At 44.4% G+C, this 17,081-nt stretch overlaps 1 protein-coding gene across 1 annotated transcript; it reads left to right on the top strand.

Annotated features, from left to right (window-relative positions):
• The first annotated feature begins 9,485 nt into the window (after nucleotides 1-9,485).
• LOC131916276 (C-C motif chemokine 6-like) lies at nucleotides 9,486-14,978 on the top strand. Its single transcript, XM_059269585.1, has 4 exons — nucleotides 9,486-9,645; nucleotides 13,372-13,434; nucleotides 13,747-13,855; nucleotides 14,187-14,978. Exons 1-4 carry the CDS (start codon nucleotides 9,570-9,572, stop codon nucleotides 14,299-14,301), a joined length of 363 nt encoding a protein of 120 aa, XP_059125568.1. The 5' UTR covers nucleotides 9,486-9,569; the 3' UTR covers nucleotides 14,302-14,978.
• The last annotated feature ends 2,103 nt before the right edge of the window (nucleotides 14,979-17,081 follow it).

The raw sequence follows: 17,081 nt of genomic DNA, 5'->3' as shown, positions 1-17,081 counted from the left end.
GTATGGAGGTCACGCTTTCAGTGAAATTTGATCTGGACTGCACCATTCAGGTGTTCAGTAGCCGCATTAGGCTCCTCATCAAAATGTGGGACCTGTAGATCTAGAGTCTTCCCCACTCACAGTTTTAGAAGATAGATTGAGATGACTTGAAGGCCACGTTCATTTAGAACTACCTTCTACCAAGCATGTGACTTCTCCAAGCTAGGCAGCCTCCTTACCTAGTAGGTGAATGCATCAAGACTGAGTATTCCAGTGACAGAGGCTGATGTTCCCAGGGCTTTCTATGAACGAGCCTCAGAGGCCATGTGATATTCTCTGATGATTAAACAGGTCATAAGTCTTCTCGATTTCAAGGGGAAAGACACAAGCTCTATTGCTCAATACGAGGTGTGTCTAAGAATTTGTGGTCATGCTTTATAATTTTTAAAGTATTTTATTTATTTTATGTGTGTGTGTGTGTGTGTGTGTGTGTGTGTGTGTGTGTGTGTGTGTATACAAGAATGCAGTGCCCATGGAGACCAGGGTCATCAGATTCCCTGGAGCTGGAGTCACAGGCAGTTATGAACCACCCAGCGTGGATGCTGGGAATCACACTAGGCACCCCTGCAAGGCAGTATGCTCTCTTACCCATGGAGCCATCTCTCTAGCCCCTGGAGCTATGTTTTTAAAGTACTACATGGGTAAAACAAACAAACAAACAAACAAAAAGGTGCTAAATGTGTTTCTTTTCACTCTCCCAGGTGAAACTTCACAGTCCTCTTTTTAAAAACCCAGCTAGGCATGGTGGCCCCTGAGGATAGTCCCAGCACTTGGACGGCTGGTATCAGGAGGATATCAGTTCAAGGCCAGCCTGGCACAAATCCCCCAAACTGGTTCAGTCCTCCATCCCTGCTCCCTGAAATATTTCCCACATCAACGAAGTGCACCTAATAGTTATTGTGCTCTGCTTTCAGGGATACCCAGAGTACAGAGAGCCAGGGGAACCGCAGAGAGCCATGCAGGAGAGGCAGCCATTAGAAGCTTCAGAAGTAAAATATGTAGCACATTAGAGAGTGTTAAATATATAGGGAAATTTGGTAGCTAGGCAGGGGAGCTGATCGTTAGATGGCTTGGTTAAGTAATGACTAACTAAAATAATGGTGAGATGAGCAGGTAAGCAGGCATGCCTGAGAGTATTTGAGAGAGAATCAAACAATATAGCCAGGGAAAATGGAAAGTCACAGACCAGAGCAGCCTGCATGATCAGGACCCTCTGAAGGCAGGGAAGGGTGACAGGTTGTGAAAACAGACCAAACAGGGATGGCTAGGGATGTTAGCTTATCATAAAGACTGGGCTGCACAATGATGGGTGTTTTTTGTTTTTGTTTTTTTAAGTCCATTGCAGGATTTCACACAGGATTCATTTGATCTGTGACTCTAACAGGATCGCCGTGGCCACAATGCTGATAAGAGAGAAAGAAGAAGAGGCGGAGAGAAGGTGGAGGACTTTTGCAATAATTCTGGTGACAAGACAAGGATGGCTCATGCCAAGGGGAGGAAGAGGCCGTGCTCAGGAGTGTGACATTATGACGCAATAAGAAATGCATATTTGGGGTCTTTTTTTAGGGTGTTAATCTACTATCTTCTCAGATCATCTGAATAAGGCACTGTTTTAAAAATATTTCTTAAATTTATGTGTGTGTATGTATGGAGGGGTGGGGTGCCACACGTATGCAGTACCCATGGAGGCCAGAAAAGGGAGTCAGATCCCCTGGAGCTAGAGTTACGGGCAGTTGTGAGCCACCGAATGTGGGTTCTGAGACCAAACTCCAGTCCTCAGCAAAAGCAGCAGGTATTCTTAGCGGCCGAGTCAACTCTTGAGCCCCACAAAGCACGGTTTTAAAGATTAGGTTCTTGTCTCTATTGACTGGAATCTGCAAGTGACAGGCAGTGGTGTGCTCTGGCATTCCAGTTACAGAAGAAACAGCTTTTCTTTCAAGGAGAAATAAAATTTTAGATATGTTTTTGAGGGCCAAGTCAAAATTTGTTTATAAATCAGATGTGGAATATAGACAAAAGGAGAAACAGAATATAATCTACAGACAGTGTGACAAGAACCCCAAGGCCAGGTCTACAAATGAGAGAGTCCCTGTGGTGGCCTCCCTAGGCGTACTGGCTGCTGGGAACGTGGGGTTGGTCACGTCTTAAAGAAGTGAAAAGAACTACTCAGGCTAAATGAACCTCTGAGAAGGGAATTCTCCTTAAAATATCTCCTCTGCCTGTACCCATTAGGACAGTTGAGGAACTCCAAACAGACTGTCAAGTCATCTTCATACAAGCTGTGGGAGTGGGAGCCATGGACACAAGCCTGAGTCTTCAGATGCTGACTCAGTGCGGAGAAGCGGTCTTATTGATATTCGCTTGTTTTGTTTTTTGTGTTTCTTTTCTTTTTGTTTTTTATTTTGTTTCTTGTTTGTTTTGAAAGAGATAGAAAAAAAACATAAAGTTGGATGGATAGGGAGGTGGAGAGGATTCTGGGAGGAATTGGGGGAGGGGATAACATGGTCAAAATATATAGTATAGATTTATTTTAAAAAATGTATGGAGAAAAAAAAAAGAAGTTTAACATCAATTTAAGCCTGGTTGTTAACGGGAAGATGAACATGTAGGAGAAGGATAGTACACTCTCAAGTGTGGGCAGACACTTCTCCAGTGAGTCAGGCTTGCGTGGCTTAGAGTAGTAGTGAGATGTCTATCTGTGGTAGCTTCTGAGGTTACATATCAAAGCGTTGCTAAGGAACTCCTTCTCCACTGAATGAGATCATTGGTCAGTACCTGGGGAACACTGGGTAGGATTTCAGTAGATAAGGTAAAGCTTTGGGTCACAGGGTCCGTAAGACACATTTTTATTTGAAGTATCTCTATACACAGGGAATATTGCCTTTGTGTAGGCAGTCTTCACGACAACTTTCAATGGCGCTGGAATTCTTGCCTCTCTGCTGGCAAAAGTCTCAACCAGACTCCACAGTGAGGTTCTCTTTTTCTCTTCTATTTCTCCTTAAATTACCTTGTCTATCCTATCTCAGTTTCCCCTGTGAGACTTTGAGCTTTCAATCTTAACAGTTGATGACAAAGAACCATTTTCTTAGCTTCTTCACTGCTGAACAGGGATGTAGAACCTGCCTATGAAGAGTTCAAAAGTCTCAACTGGGGAGCTGGAGAGACGACTCGGCAGTTAAGAATGCTTGCTGCTCTTACAAAGGATGGAAGCTAGGTTCTTGGCACTCACACGAGGTGATTCATAATCACCTGTATCTCCAGCTTCAGGAGACACAATGACCTCTGTGGGCACCGTCATGTTCATACACACACACACACACACACACACACACACACACACACACACACACGATCTTTTTTTTAAGTCTCAGCCTGTGTGGTGTAAAGTGGAAGGGAATACAGGAAGGACCTGGGCTTGCAAATTTGGATTGTCCTTCTATGGGAATCTAGAAGAGAGGGGATTAGCTGGATATCAAGCCATATAAACAATAAGTGATTGTTATGCCTGATCCCAAAATTAGCACCAAGAACAGCAGGGCCTTAATTTGAATGTGTGAATCTCAGAGTACTGAGGACCTACTACCCCCATTATCCTGTGTTCACTATATACTGAGACAATTACAAGAAGGAATCCCATGGCGGGATTGATCAAAGGGGAAAATTGTGTGAGGTTACAATCACCAAGTGTGCACTGAGCGCCTAAGAGAAAAACATCGATGTGAGTCCAAGCAACGCACAGTGAGGCTGCTGTAACAAATGAGGCTCCTTTTGCATTTAAGAGGTTAAGGTGTCTTTTTCTCTTGCTTGAGAAGAATTTTTAAGTTTCTTTGAACAGTTTTCAAGTATAAGTAGCCTTATCTTCAAGACACATTTGAGACTGTGGAGACTCAATGGATTGGATTCCTTGCTAGCCTTTCAGTTCCTCACGGCTTGGCGGAGGGGTGGGGTGGGGTGGGAGGGGGTGGGGTTGTGGGGGGAAGCGCAGTAAGGCCTGTATCCAGCCTGAAAAAGCACCAGCCTCCATCAGAAGATATCTGTACCCTTGACAGGGGAGTATCTAAGTGAAATCTGCTTGTCAACCTTTTCCTTGGAATGTTCTTGTCCTCTGTCCTAGGTTATGTAAAGGTGGTAATTTTGCTTAAGCTCTTGGGTTATTAAAGAGAAGGAAAACATAGGCCTATATGACATTTTTGGACTGTGGAATTTTGTTTTTTTTTTCCTCAAAGGCACAAGTGAGTAGGACAGTCAATGACTGTCTTTTGAGGTGCTATGAGTCATGAAGTCTCTCAATAGTTGTTGAGGAAGATCCTCTTGCTCTCTTGAGTGGCCCCCGAACCATTCATAGTGAGTTGATCTTGTGGAGTGGCCTGTTTCCTGTTTCTGTGTTTAATGATTATGGATAAGAGGTCTCAGAACCCATGTGTGGCCCCAAAGCATGGTGCAGTTGTCACAGTTTGTAAGCATCCCAGCTACCATACAGTTTATTTGGAATTTTAAATTTATTATTATTACCACTATTATTATTATGCATGTGTGTGTGTGTGCATTCCATGGCACATTATGTGGAGGTCAGCGGACAACTCTGTAAAATGGGTTTTCTCCTTCCAGCTTTACATGCGATCTGGGGGTCACACTCGGGTCATCAGGCTGGAGTGGCAAGGGCCTCTGCCTGCTAAGCCACCTTTGCTGGCTCTGTGTGGGACTCTTAGGGGTCATGTTTTAGGGCAATCCCAAGGCCAGGACTGACACTAATGACACCTTTGACTTTGATGTGTGTCCACTGACACTAGTTACTGCACATGCTTCCTTGGGGTCCTGAGTAACAGTGGAGGGACACAACAAAGGCCAGTGTTGAAAAGAAAAATCACATTTTAATTTCATGTAGGTGGAGAGATAAGGGCAGGTGCCCCAGACTCCAGAAGAGGGTGTCCAGTCTCTTGAAACTGGAATGCCAGGTGGTTGTAGGGAACCAGATTCAGGTCCACCACTGAGCCACCTCTCCAACTCCAGAAAATTGATATTTTTGTCTACCGTATCAGGAGTCACCTGAGGCCCCTCAGTGTTTGCCTGCAGGGGCTTGAAGAGGAATTCACTTTGGACACTTTCAGAAGATCCATCCTCCCTTTGGGAAGTGGGACAGCCTCCTCCCTTACCGTAGTTGCCTGCTTAGTAGAGGAGGTAATGCCCTGGGATTCTTAGACCCTTGCAGTGCCCAGGCTAACAACAGCTGTGGCACCCATGGGTCTGTTAGAATCCTCTTGGCCTGGGGCTTCTCTGAGGGGGCAGGTACTTATCTGCCTGGGGAAGTGTGGTATTCTCCAGGGCTAAAGCCGTCAACCGGTGTGACTGCAGTTGCTTCCCCTGGGCATTTCGCACTGCAAATAAAATTTTCTCTGTGGTTGAAAACTTCAAAAGACAAATTTAAAAGTTGATTTGGGGTCCCATTGTCTGCCTGCAGAGCAACTGACAAAATAGATTTTTTTTAAAAAGATCTTTTCATTACACTTACTTAAACTTACTTCTGCAATGTGCTTACACTTTCTGGTTTTGTCCACACTCCTTTCTATTTCATTTTGGAACAATCCTTTTATTTTAGGTCAAAGTTACTACCTAAAATCCTCATTTACCTAAAGCATTTCCTTTTTTTTTAAGGTTTCTTTACCCAACATACATTTCTAAACCTACAGCCTTCCATCTCTCTCTTTCATGCTTGATAATTCTGCTTTTTTTTCTTTTCTTTTTACAAAGTTTAGAAAATGTTTCTTTCTTAATAACTATATTTTTGTGAAAACCTATGAAGCCATATCTGTAACATAGGCAGAACATGTTAATAGCTTAAAGACACTACGTTTTTCCTTCTAACAAATGTAAGTTAATGGATTTGTCAGGGATTTTAATGCTACTGCCACAGGCACTTAGGAACTGCTTTTGTCAAAAGGCATCAGCTTTATTTGGGCCCAGAAGGCAGCCCACAGCAGGACAAAGCCTTCCTTTTGTGTATCTGTCCCCCTTTCTCTCTGTAACCGACTTATCTCACAGGTGAGCACATTAACCACTCCAGGAAGACTGAAAGTACAAAGAGGAGTTATTATTCAAAGCCTCGGATTCCAGGAAGAATAAAACCCAACAGGCCCAGCTCCAGATGAGAGCAATCATCTGTGAAAGTGGGCCACACCCTGGAACACGAGCAATTACCCCCTGAAAGCCAGCTGTCCCTCCAAGCAATAAGGAATTATTTTAACCACACTGCAGGACCAGAACAGGGGAAAACCAACAAGGTCACAGCTTGACGGGGACTGCCGAGTTACACAAACCTATTTGTCTACTGTTTGAATCCCTTCTCTATTTAAATCTAAAGTTCACGTCAGTCCCCAGATGAACCCGGGGACACTGACCCTCTGTATTAGTCCCCCCTTTTTGACTTTCACCATAACTCATCTCTTTAACTGGTGAATGAGAAGCAGTAGCCAAGCTAAACCTGCCAGGGCTGCCAAGGCCAGGACTTGTGTTCTTCTAAAAGTCCTGTCAGACTACGAGCTAAAAAGAGTTTGACCTAATTGAACACTTCTGTTTACACGGACAATCATTTATCTTCTAAGACAGTTTGGTGCCATGTAAATAATACATAAACACAGCACACACGCAGACGGCACACATGATCAGCTGTACATAAAAATAGACCAAAGATTCCGTAGCTTTCATGGACGTTTATCATCTGTGAGGCCTGATTATTTCCTCCACGGCACTAAACAATCCTTAGTCTAAAGTCTGTGCCTCCACATGTACAACCCTTAATAACAAAAGCTAGAAAGAATGTGTCTCAACAGCATGGAGCTTAAGCTCATTATCGACAGGGCTCAGGTAGACAGCCAGTGAAAGCTAAAATGTGACACTTGAGCGGAACTTAATACCTTTTTCCTGTTCTAAATGCTGAACTACAGAGGGAGAGGTGATGCCTTTAAAGAGTAAAATTTACTGAATATTATTTTGAGCCACAGTCCCCCACTTTTTAACTTACTCCGAGACTAAACTATGTTCCTGTGCTCGTGTTTCTAAAGGAAATCAACCTGGACTGGACAATCTAACAACCTGTCTCAGGGTCGTGAACAGACAAAAGCGCAGGTGAAGAACTTCTGCTCAGGCTTCCCTGGAGACCTTCTCTGAACTATGTCTCTTTGCAGTTACATTCAACAGATGGGCTTTTAACCTTCTCAAGAAAGGAGAACTACGGAGTCTAAAATTGCCTGTTAGGGCACTGATAGGTTCTAGAAGCCTCAAAGCATCCTCTGGTGAGACTCTGGAATTAAAATGGGATCAGAATCTTCAGCAGAAGAACATTTTGGCTGTAAAACACTGGTGAGGAGATTGCCCAGTTCCCTATACCTGAGGTGACTAGGCTCACAGAAAACAGACAAACTAGCAACATCTGAGAGGACTAATGGGAAGATGTCAGGATCCAAAAGGGAGGGGCTAGAGCATGTCACACACAGAAACAGCCTTTCCTGGTGTGTTTCGGATACAGCACACACTGTTTAACGAGGTTTGGGACTCTGGGTGTCACAGCATGGTCAGTTCACACCAACAGGGTCTCCAATGGCTCTCCCAGAGGCCATACAGTGGTGCAAGTTACTGGTAGAACGGTCCTTAGAGTGGTGTCCTTTCGAACCTCCCTGATTATTCCATCTGACCAGGAGAGCAGTACGAATGGTTCCCAGGAGATGCTTGTCTTCAAGGCCAGTGTTACTCATCAAACACTGTGTGAGTCTCTGGCCAGAAACAGAGAGAAAGAAATGAGAGTGATGTGTAAGCCGAAAGGGTAGAGCAGAGGAGCGAAGTGGTTGTCAAGGAAATTCACCACCACTGCTTCAGACATGGTCCCTTTGCAGTCACCAGGAAAGATGTCAGTAGCAGTAGGTAGTAGGGTATGAATTGGACACACAGCTCCCTGCTGCTACCTGTACCAGCCTGGGGAGTTTTTTGGCTCTTTTGTTTTTTGTTTGTTTGGGTTTGGTTTTTTGAAACGGAGTTTCTCGATGTAACGTCCCTGACTGTCCTGGAACTCGCTCTGTAGACCAGGCTGGCCTCAAACTCAGAGATCCACCTGCCTCTCCCCCCCCACCCCCCCACACTCCCCGAGTGCTGGGATTAAAGGTGTGTGCCACCACCCAGCTGTCTGGAGAGTTCTTTTTGGAGACCTTAGCACAGGAGAAGCTTGACTGCATCTCATAAAAGAATTTCAGAGGCAGGCAATATGAAGCAGAGTTGGAGGTTTGTTTTTTTTAAGATTTATTTACTATTATTAATCATGTGTCTATATTGTGTCTTGTGTGGGTGAGGTGCACACTTGTGCAAGCTCCCACAGGGGCCAGAGCATTAGTCAAATCCTTCTGGAGCTGGAGTTATAGGCAGTTGAAAATTCCCCATTGTGGGTGCTGAGAACTGAACTCCGGTCCTCTGCAACAGCAGTTTATGCTCTTAACAATTACGCCATCTCTCCGGCCCTAGGATTGGAGTTTATTAAGAAGAGAATTTTTTAAGCATAAACTTAAATATGAGTATGAACAGAGACACTTAGGAAATGGACAGTACACACTCAGGTATAGCCTGGGCTTCCTAAGAGAGTCACCGTTAAGTTAGAGTTAAGTTGTTACGACAGCCACACATGATTTTGGCGGCCTCTGAAGTTACATCCCCAAGGGCTGCTAAGAGTTTTATCTTCTGTTTTTCAGTAAATGAGATCACAGAGCAGCTCTTGGGGTACACTGGGTAGGATTGCAGCTGGTATGGTAATGCCTTAGGTCATGAGGATCAGACAAGGAAGTTAAGATACATTTTCACTATAATGAAATTTAGTCTTATTTCTAAGATTCTCAGAAAAATTCCACATTCACATCTGAGAAGGGAATTAGTCCATACTTAAATGTCAAATATTACTGAACACAGTTCATTGCTATTTAATAAGTATATAAGCAGCATAATCCATTGCTACAGTAACATTCTTATTTAAAATATCTCTGTATACAAGGAGTGCTGTCTCTATAGGCAACTTTTTTTGTTGCTAATTATGCTGGAATTCTTGACTCTCCACTTGTACATGCTTCACATGTTCTAGGTGGAGCTTGCAAAAACCAGAAAGATCCCAAATGATCATGTTTTTCCATACTGACTTCCAGGCTAGCTCCTACCCTAATTCCACCACTTACTAGCTGTGGTCACCAGCAGGCCTCAGTCTTCAAGAAGACTTCTGAGTAAGAAGTCCCACATCCCTTTCTTTTCCCTGGCTTTCTAGCCCACCGTAACCTTTGCACCCACTTCCTGTTGCATTCTTGGTCTTCTACTTCCTGTTGCCATTTCAGTCTTGTTCCCTCTTTCAGAACTAGCATGTCAAGTATTATATAGGCAGGAACAGCATTCTCAGTTCTACCCTGAGACTTCCTGATCCTCCTAGCATATAAATACCAGGGCAGACCAGTGCATCAGGGAGCAGTGAGCAGAAATCCTCAGAACAGCTGGGCCTGCCTTTCAGGAGGATGAGGAACTCGGCGACTGCCATTTCATTCTTTATACTTGTGGCTGTCATTGGATCCCAGGCTGGGATCATACACGGTGAGTTCATTGAGCCTGCTCACCCAGTGGGCAAGTCTATGGGAACTTCAGAACTGGAGAGGGGACAGAGAAGGAGGCCACTGCCCTCCTGGAAATACCCTCCATCCTTGACATAGTGATGGGATTTACTTATAAACAGCATCAGGTTACAGACCTGCCTGTCTGCAGCCTTTAGACCCTGGAGGAAACTAGGCACAGAGGCTGGGTCTCATTTGGGGAAGCAATTACGTTTGATACGTTTCGTTAGCTGACTGTGCTAACTCCAAAGAACTGGAATGAAATTCTAAGTCTGAGGGGAGCAGACTTACAAAATAAAGTATCAGACACCACCTCCAATAACTCTATCATTTTGGAGAAGTGAGATGGGCGGGTAATCAACTCTACCCCAAATCGTTTAGCCATGCTATTCTTTTGTTTGACAAATGCATATCCAGCACTTCTTGTGTGTTGGACAGCTACCGCTCTGTTTGTCTTACGGCTGTCAGCACATTGATTCCTCCTAACAAGCCTGTGGGGTTAAACAATGGAAATTTGCCTTTTTCATAGGGGAAAACAGCAGACTATTGGTGATTTTATATTTTTTTCTCTATTACTGGGACTGCTGTCATTTTACAAATGAGAAAACTGAATCATAGAAGTCAAAGCCTTAAGATGAAGGCTGGTAAGCGGTGGAACTGGAGTAGAAGCTATCCTAGAACGGGGTATAAAAAAGGTGTGGTCAGTCATTTAGGATCTTTCCTGCGTTTTGCAAGCTCCACCTAGAACAGGTGAAACACGTAACAATGTATCCACATGGCCTCCTTTATGTAAGCCAAGCTGACTACACCATCTCTTGGTGTCCTGGCGTCATGATTCCTCCACCCCATGTGAATATCAAAATCCACAGATTTCCTGTGCCATGCACATACTCATCTGTGCGTAAAAAACTCTAGACATTCGTAAGACTTCAAACAATTTAAATGCCAGTGAATACTCATTATATTGTTGCTTAGGGGATGATGACAAGAAGGAGTCTCTAGTGCTTCAGTTGTATTTCAGGACATTTTTCCATGGTTGACTCTGTTTCCACTCCACTCTGCTTCCGCTCCAAATGTGGTAGACCAACTCAACAAAAGGAATAAGCTAAAAACACTGGAAAACAATTGTTGGATGAGTTGCTGCCAAAAGCATTTATTTATGTTTTGATATAAGAAGTGAATACCAATTTTTTAGTTAGATTTGTTTTATTTTCATGCATGTTTTTGTCTGAGTGTGGGCATGCACATATGTGGGCAGATACCTTTGGAGGCCAGGTGCTGGATCCCCTGGAGCTGGAGTTACACACGGTATAAGCCCCCTGCCATGGGTGCTGAGAACTGAATTCTGGTCCTCTGCAAAAGCAGAGGCATCTCTCCAGCCACTAAATATCAACTTTTTTATGTGGGGTGGGGGGCAACTCGAGACAGGGTTTCTCTGTGTAGCCTTGGGGGTCCTGGAACTGGCTCTGTAGACAGGCTGTCCTCGAATTCAGAGAGATCCGCCTGCCTCTGCCTCCCAAGTGCTGGGATTAAAGGTGCACACCACCACACACAGCTTAAATATCAACTTTCAAAGCTACCTTTTGGGCCAGGCATTGGTGGCACACGCCTTTAATCTCAGCACTTGGGAGGCAGAGGCAGGAGGATCTCTGTGAGTTCAAGGCCAGCCTGGTCTACAAAGCGAGTTCCAGGAAAGGCACAAAGCTACACAGAGAAACCCTGTTTTGAAAAACAAACAAAAGCTACCTTTTCGGCTATGATACACAGAGAAACCCTGTCTCAAAAAACAACAACAACAACAACAAAAAAAAAGCTACCTTTTTGGCTAGGATAACGTAATTTCAAGTTATCAAAGAGAGCAGTGAAGGAGAGAGAAAAGAAAGGAGAAAGAAGGAGGGAGGGAGGGGAAGACGGGAAGGAGAGAGGGAGGGAGGGAGGGAGGGAGGGAGGGAGGGAGGGAGGGAGGAAGGGAGGGAGGGAGAAGAAGGCAGAAAGGGAGGAAGGAAGGGCTGGTTGAGGTGCATCTGCCCAATAAGGCAGGTTTAGAATACTTGATCTGGAATCTCTGGCGCTACATGAGCTTTGCAATACAGAAGTAGAGTTTTAATAAGTTAATATAACACAACCATTTCACTTCTGGGTATTGACCAAAAAATTTCAGAGTAGATACATGGAAAAATTTTGATACACTCATGTTCATAGTGGAATTATTTACACCACACAGAAGGAGGAGCCATTCTACCTATCCATCAGCAGATGAGTGGATAAGTAAAGTGTAACTGGGATGCTTCTGCAGGGGAATATTACTCAGTGTTGAGAGGGAAGGGCATTCTGGTGTGTGCAACAAAAATGGATGAACGCTGAGGAATTGGTATGGTGAGTGGAATATGCCAGTCACAACGGGCAGGTGCTGCCTGGTTCCGTTCCCATGCTTAAAGAAGTTGACTCGTAAAGACAAAAGAGGCACGGTGGTGCACGCCTGTAATTCCAGCTGCTGGGAAGCTGAGGTGGGAGGGTTGAGTTTGAGGTCAGTCTGAGTGACACAGCAACACCTGGTCTTTAAAAAAGAAATCACACAGAGCGAGTAAAGTGATGACTGCTAAGCTGAGAGGGGGACAGATGGGAGGTAATATTTAATGGGTTCTGAATTTCAGTTTTGCAGAATGGAGAAGTTACGAGTGGGTGGGGTGGTAGTTACACACTAGTTTGGATTACTTGATACCATTTAACTGGACACTTAAAAATTATTTAAATGGTTGAAGAGAAACAGAGGAGGAGTGGATTGTGAGGGAGAGGGTAGATGGGGGAGGGTCTGGGGGAGAGGAGGGAGGGGAAACTTCAGTTGGGATATAAAAACAAGAAAATGCATAAGCAAAAATATTTTAAAATTAAATATATATTTACATGGGGCTGGCATGTTGGTTCAGTAGTAAAGAAAGCTTGATGACCTGAGTTAGACCCCAGAACCTACATAAAGGTGGAAGAAGAGAACTAATCCATGAAATTAAGTTGTATTCTGACCTCCACATGCACACCCACATCACTCACACACCTGGCTGTTTCTTATCCTAGATCTGATCTAGAAAGTGTACTGTAATCAAACAAAGTAACGTTCCTATAATATATGTGTATCTTTGTACTAATGGAACAAAGTAAAAACAAAAACAAAAACAAAAAACCTTCACTGCACTATAAAGGACATCATACCACCAAATGGGTTGCTAGAAAATTTGTTTCTAGAGTCCCATAGATTCCAGATGTGTAGACACATGTGACCTATCACACAATACACTTTCAGTTAACTTACCTGTGTTAGATTTGCAGCTGGTCTTTAGGATTTCAGAATCTACAGAATGCTTTTATTTCTAAAATATTTTTGAAGGATCACAAGGCAGGGGAAAATCTCATAGCAAAAATACACACTAGCCTGGGGCAGACCTTCAACCCAGATAGGTTAGCAGAGATCCAGCAACAGAGCCTGCCTGCCATCAGATGGGAGAAGGGGAGTAGGGCATGTTGGTGCACACAGTACTCTTAGCACTCAAAAGGCCAAGTCTGTATAATTGAGGGTTCAAGGCCACCCTGGGCAGAATGGCAAGATCATTCCTCATTTACCAAAACCTGAGGTTGGGATATATGGTGAATGGAGGGGCTAATATAACGCTACCAACCACAAATTTCTTTCCCTCGCCTTGTCTGTTTCTTCCAGAAACAATACTAGAAGAAGAGAGGAGTGAAATTTATCACTTTAAACCTCCAGTAATTCATCAAGGTAAATGGCCAGATATGACCTATTTTAAAGGATTGGGTGGATAGTGAACTGTATCACTACTACATCACCTCCCCTACTGATGGAACAGGATGGAAGGGCCCTGAGGCTGGCAAGCATCTCTGGAAAGAGCAGCATGGCCATGGGGACTCACTCCAGTGACGCCCTCTCTCCATATGACCTGGGTGCCCTGAGTCAAGCTGCTTAGAGCAGAAGCATGTCCTGAATCCTGGGCCTTCTCACCCTCCATGAGACCTCCACAGGACTCTCAAGAGCAACAACTTGGCTCCTGAGTGGCCCTTTGTCTTCCTACAGGCGTTCATGGCTCTTCAGACTGCTGCTTCTCCTATGTCTCACGGATCCCATGTTCAAGATTTGTGTCCTATTTTCCAACTAGTGGTGGGTGCATCAAGCCAGGCATCATGTAAGTGTCAAAGACACTCATTGTGTGGGAGGGAGAGGGGGAGCCTCCAGGATCCTAGATGACCTAGTGGATAGGCTTCCAGAAAAGACCCATCCTTGGATCTCACCAGGTAAGCGGAAGGATACTTCAGGGTGTAGAGAAGGGGACTGCCTGAGTCACTCCATCAGGGAATCTCACAGGCCTAGAAAAGACCCTGGAGAGGAGGTGGTCTGAGTCATCTCCTGGAAAGAACAGATTGTTGAGTGGAGCCTCGGAGGGTCCAGAAGATGGGGTTCCCTTCCCTATTTACTAGAGACCTCTGTTTGTAATCTTTCTTCCTCTTTTTCTCCAGCTTTGTCGCCAGGAGGAGGAACCAGGTCTGTGCCAACCCCAGTGATCCAAGAGTTCAGGAGTGCATAAAACGCCTGAAGCCAACCATAAGACCTGGGAACCAAGCCATTGCTTGAGAAGGAGGGCATATATTGCCAGACACTTTCTTCTGACTTCCCCAGTGACCACCTAGGAGGCTCTAAGCATTTATTTTTATAGATATTTAAAGGACTTATCCTGCTGTTCTGATTAAAATGGCTCATGTAGTCAACAGTATTTATAGGGACTCAGCTTGGCATGGCTAGAGCCATCTTGAGTTGTAACCATCATGATTGTCTTTGAGTAACTATTGAGTTTTTCCTGCATAGTTTCTCAGCAGATTATAAATGGATAAACAATTAGAGCACTCTTTGGGGGCTTTGAAATGTGTCTGGTTCTGATACTAACTTAAACCAGGTACATCGAGCCGAGATGAGTCAGTTTTGCCCTAGCCCATACATACGGCCAACTTTGTGGGGACCCAGCTGTTCTTCCTACCACCCTAGAGCAGTAAGCACCACCAAAAAATAAAGTGCATCTGTGTAGCCACAGGTCTGTCAGTCTTTTTCTTCAGATTCACAGAACCACGGGGCAGTCTGAAATTGGACTATTGGGGAGAAATTATCCCACTCACTCACCTTGAATTTCCAGGGCAAGTCATGTAACTTTGGATATTTTCTTCAAAACCAAAGATATCATGGTATAATTTTTAAATTTCTAAGAACACAGCTTATTCCAATGTAGACTTCATATCAAAGAGGTATTTTACCCACTACTGAGGGAACCATTAAATTGGCTAAAATGTCTTTGGGTTTTGTCTCTGTTTGGTGGGGTTAAGGAATGATAGGGGCCTCTGAGAGGCTGAGGAACAAAGGCAACATCAGCCATGAACTCAAGCCTTCTCTTTACCTACTCTGATAGTCTTTGTATTGCTACAATATTATGCTCTTATGAAATACACATTTGAGGGTAAAAATGGCTGACTAGAGGCTACCTCTGAACAAGCAAGTCAAGTGGAGGATCAAAATAAGAAAAAAAAATGCTTTATCCCAGAAAGAAAGCTAAGAGGAGCTTCAGAACCCTGGAAAGGAGTGAAAGGAACCCTGGGGGATGGGGGGCAGAAAATAACCCCTCCCCCATGCAGGGAAGTAACTGGTGAATGCAGCCTACCCCACATTGTTCCCCAGTAGGCAGAGGGGACAGCTTCCAGTCACAGGGCAAGCCTGCACCTCTCATGAGGCTCAAATCCAGTCATAGGTTTTGCTGCGGCAGTAATTCCTCATTTGGATGGGTCAGTAGTGGAGAAAAATACCTTTTGTTCACACACCTGGGTAGAGGGGCAACAGTCAGGCGCCATCCTGAGATAAAATCCGTTATTCAAACTGAGTTATGAGTTATTCAAAACTGGTAGATGTTCCTGAGGCCAGGGAACATCTACCAGTTGGGGAGCCATAACTTGGTTCACCACAACCTTTTGGGGGAGGGAAGTTGATGAGCTGTGGAGAGCTGGAGGGCTGGACACTCATGAGCTGAAGGTTCAAGTCACGGGAGGTTAGCTCACATTCAGACGTGCATAAGAGAGATAGCCCCGCCCTCGATGACAGGAAACAGATCCCATCAACTGAGAATAACCCTGGATTTGATAGTTCGAGCCTGAAGCAGGCGGATGGATCAAATCCTAGAGCCAGAGGTTGTTCACTGCCTCCATAGGCCCAAGGCCTCTGAAGTTCCAAGAATGTACAAAATACTGACAAAAAGCAGCATGGGGAGGGAAATGATCTAGTTTAGCTTACAACCCAAATCACAGGCCATCATAGCAGGGAAGTCACTGTGGCAGGAGTTTGCACATCCACAGTCAAGGACCGAGAGAAATAAACACATGCGTGTTCCTTCCTCGCTTGCTTAGTTCTCAGCCAATTTTTTCTATTCTTACACAGTCCAGGGCTCAGCACCTGAAACGGTGCCACCCACATTCAGGATAGGTCTTCCCACTTTAATTAACAACCAAGACAATCCCCCATACACATGCCCACAGATCAACCCTATCTAGCTAATTCCTCCTTAAGATTCTCTTCCCCAGTGATTCTAAGCTATAGCACATTGCCAGTTAAAGTAACCAACACGATACCCACAGTGGCATTCCCCCAGCAGGGTGATTCATACTCAAGAGGTCTTGAAAGTATGAAGACAGGTCCTCTGCTCAAACCAACCTCAGTGCTGCGATTTCTTCCCACATTCCCAACACACTTGGGAAATACCCTCCAGATAAAACATAAAGCACCCTAATCTGTCAAGTCTTAGGAGGATGAAAGAATCTGCCCAGACCACAGAAGGAAACCTATGAGGCCCACAAAACCTCTGCTCTGCAACGAATGGGAACTGCAAAAGCAAAAGACCGTGCAGATGGATGTCACACACCTATCCAGTACAGACTCAATACCAGCACAAACCATAGGAAATACAAGAGTCTACAGCTCAGTTGGTCCTCTCCCATCTCCGTGCATAAAAGGAGAATCCCAAGAGAATACAAACAAACATCTGAATTAAATAAGGATAATTAAATAAATTAAATATCATGATACATGATATGAAAGTGGAATTCAATGAGGGTATAGAAACACTAAAGAAAAACCATAGTGAGCTACTGAGATCCAAAATATAGTGAGTCAAATTAAAAGTTCTACAGAAAGCCTCACCAGTAGAATCAGCCAATGGAAGGACAGCATATCTGAGCCTGAAGGTAAGGTATAGGGACTAGAATATGACAAGAACAAAGATGAATTCATGGAAATGTATGAGTTGGACTTTTGAGCTATTCGGGACACTGGGAGAAGGTAATCTAAGAATCACAGGAGTAAGCCGGGCGGTGGTGGCGCAC

The sequence above is a fragment of the Peromyscus eremicus genome, chromosome 8a (assembly GCF_949786415.1).
Source record: "Peromyscus eremicus chromosome 8a, PerEre_H2_v1, whole genome shotgun sequence".
Lineage (NCBI taxonomy): Eukaryota > Metazoa > Chordata > Mammalia > Rodentia > Cricetidae > Peromyscus > Peromyscus eremicus.
The sequence above is the reverse complement of the archived record's forward strand: the minus strand, read 5'-3'. Positions and strand labels throughout refer to the sequence as shown.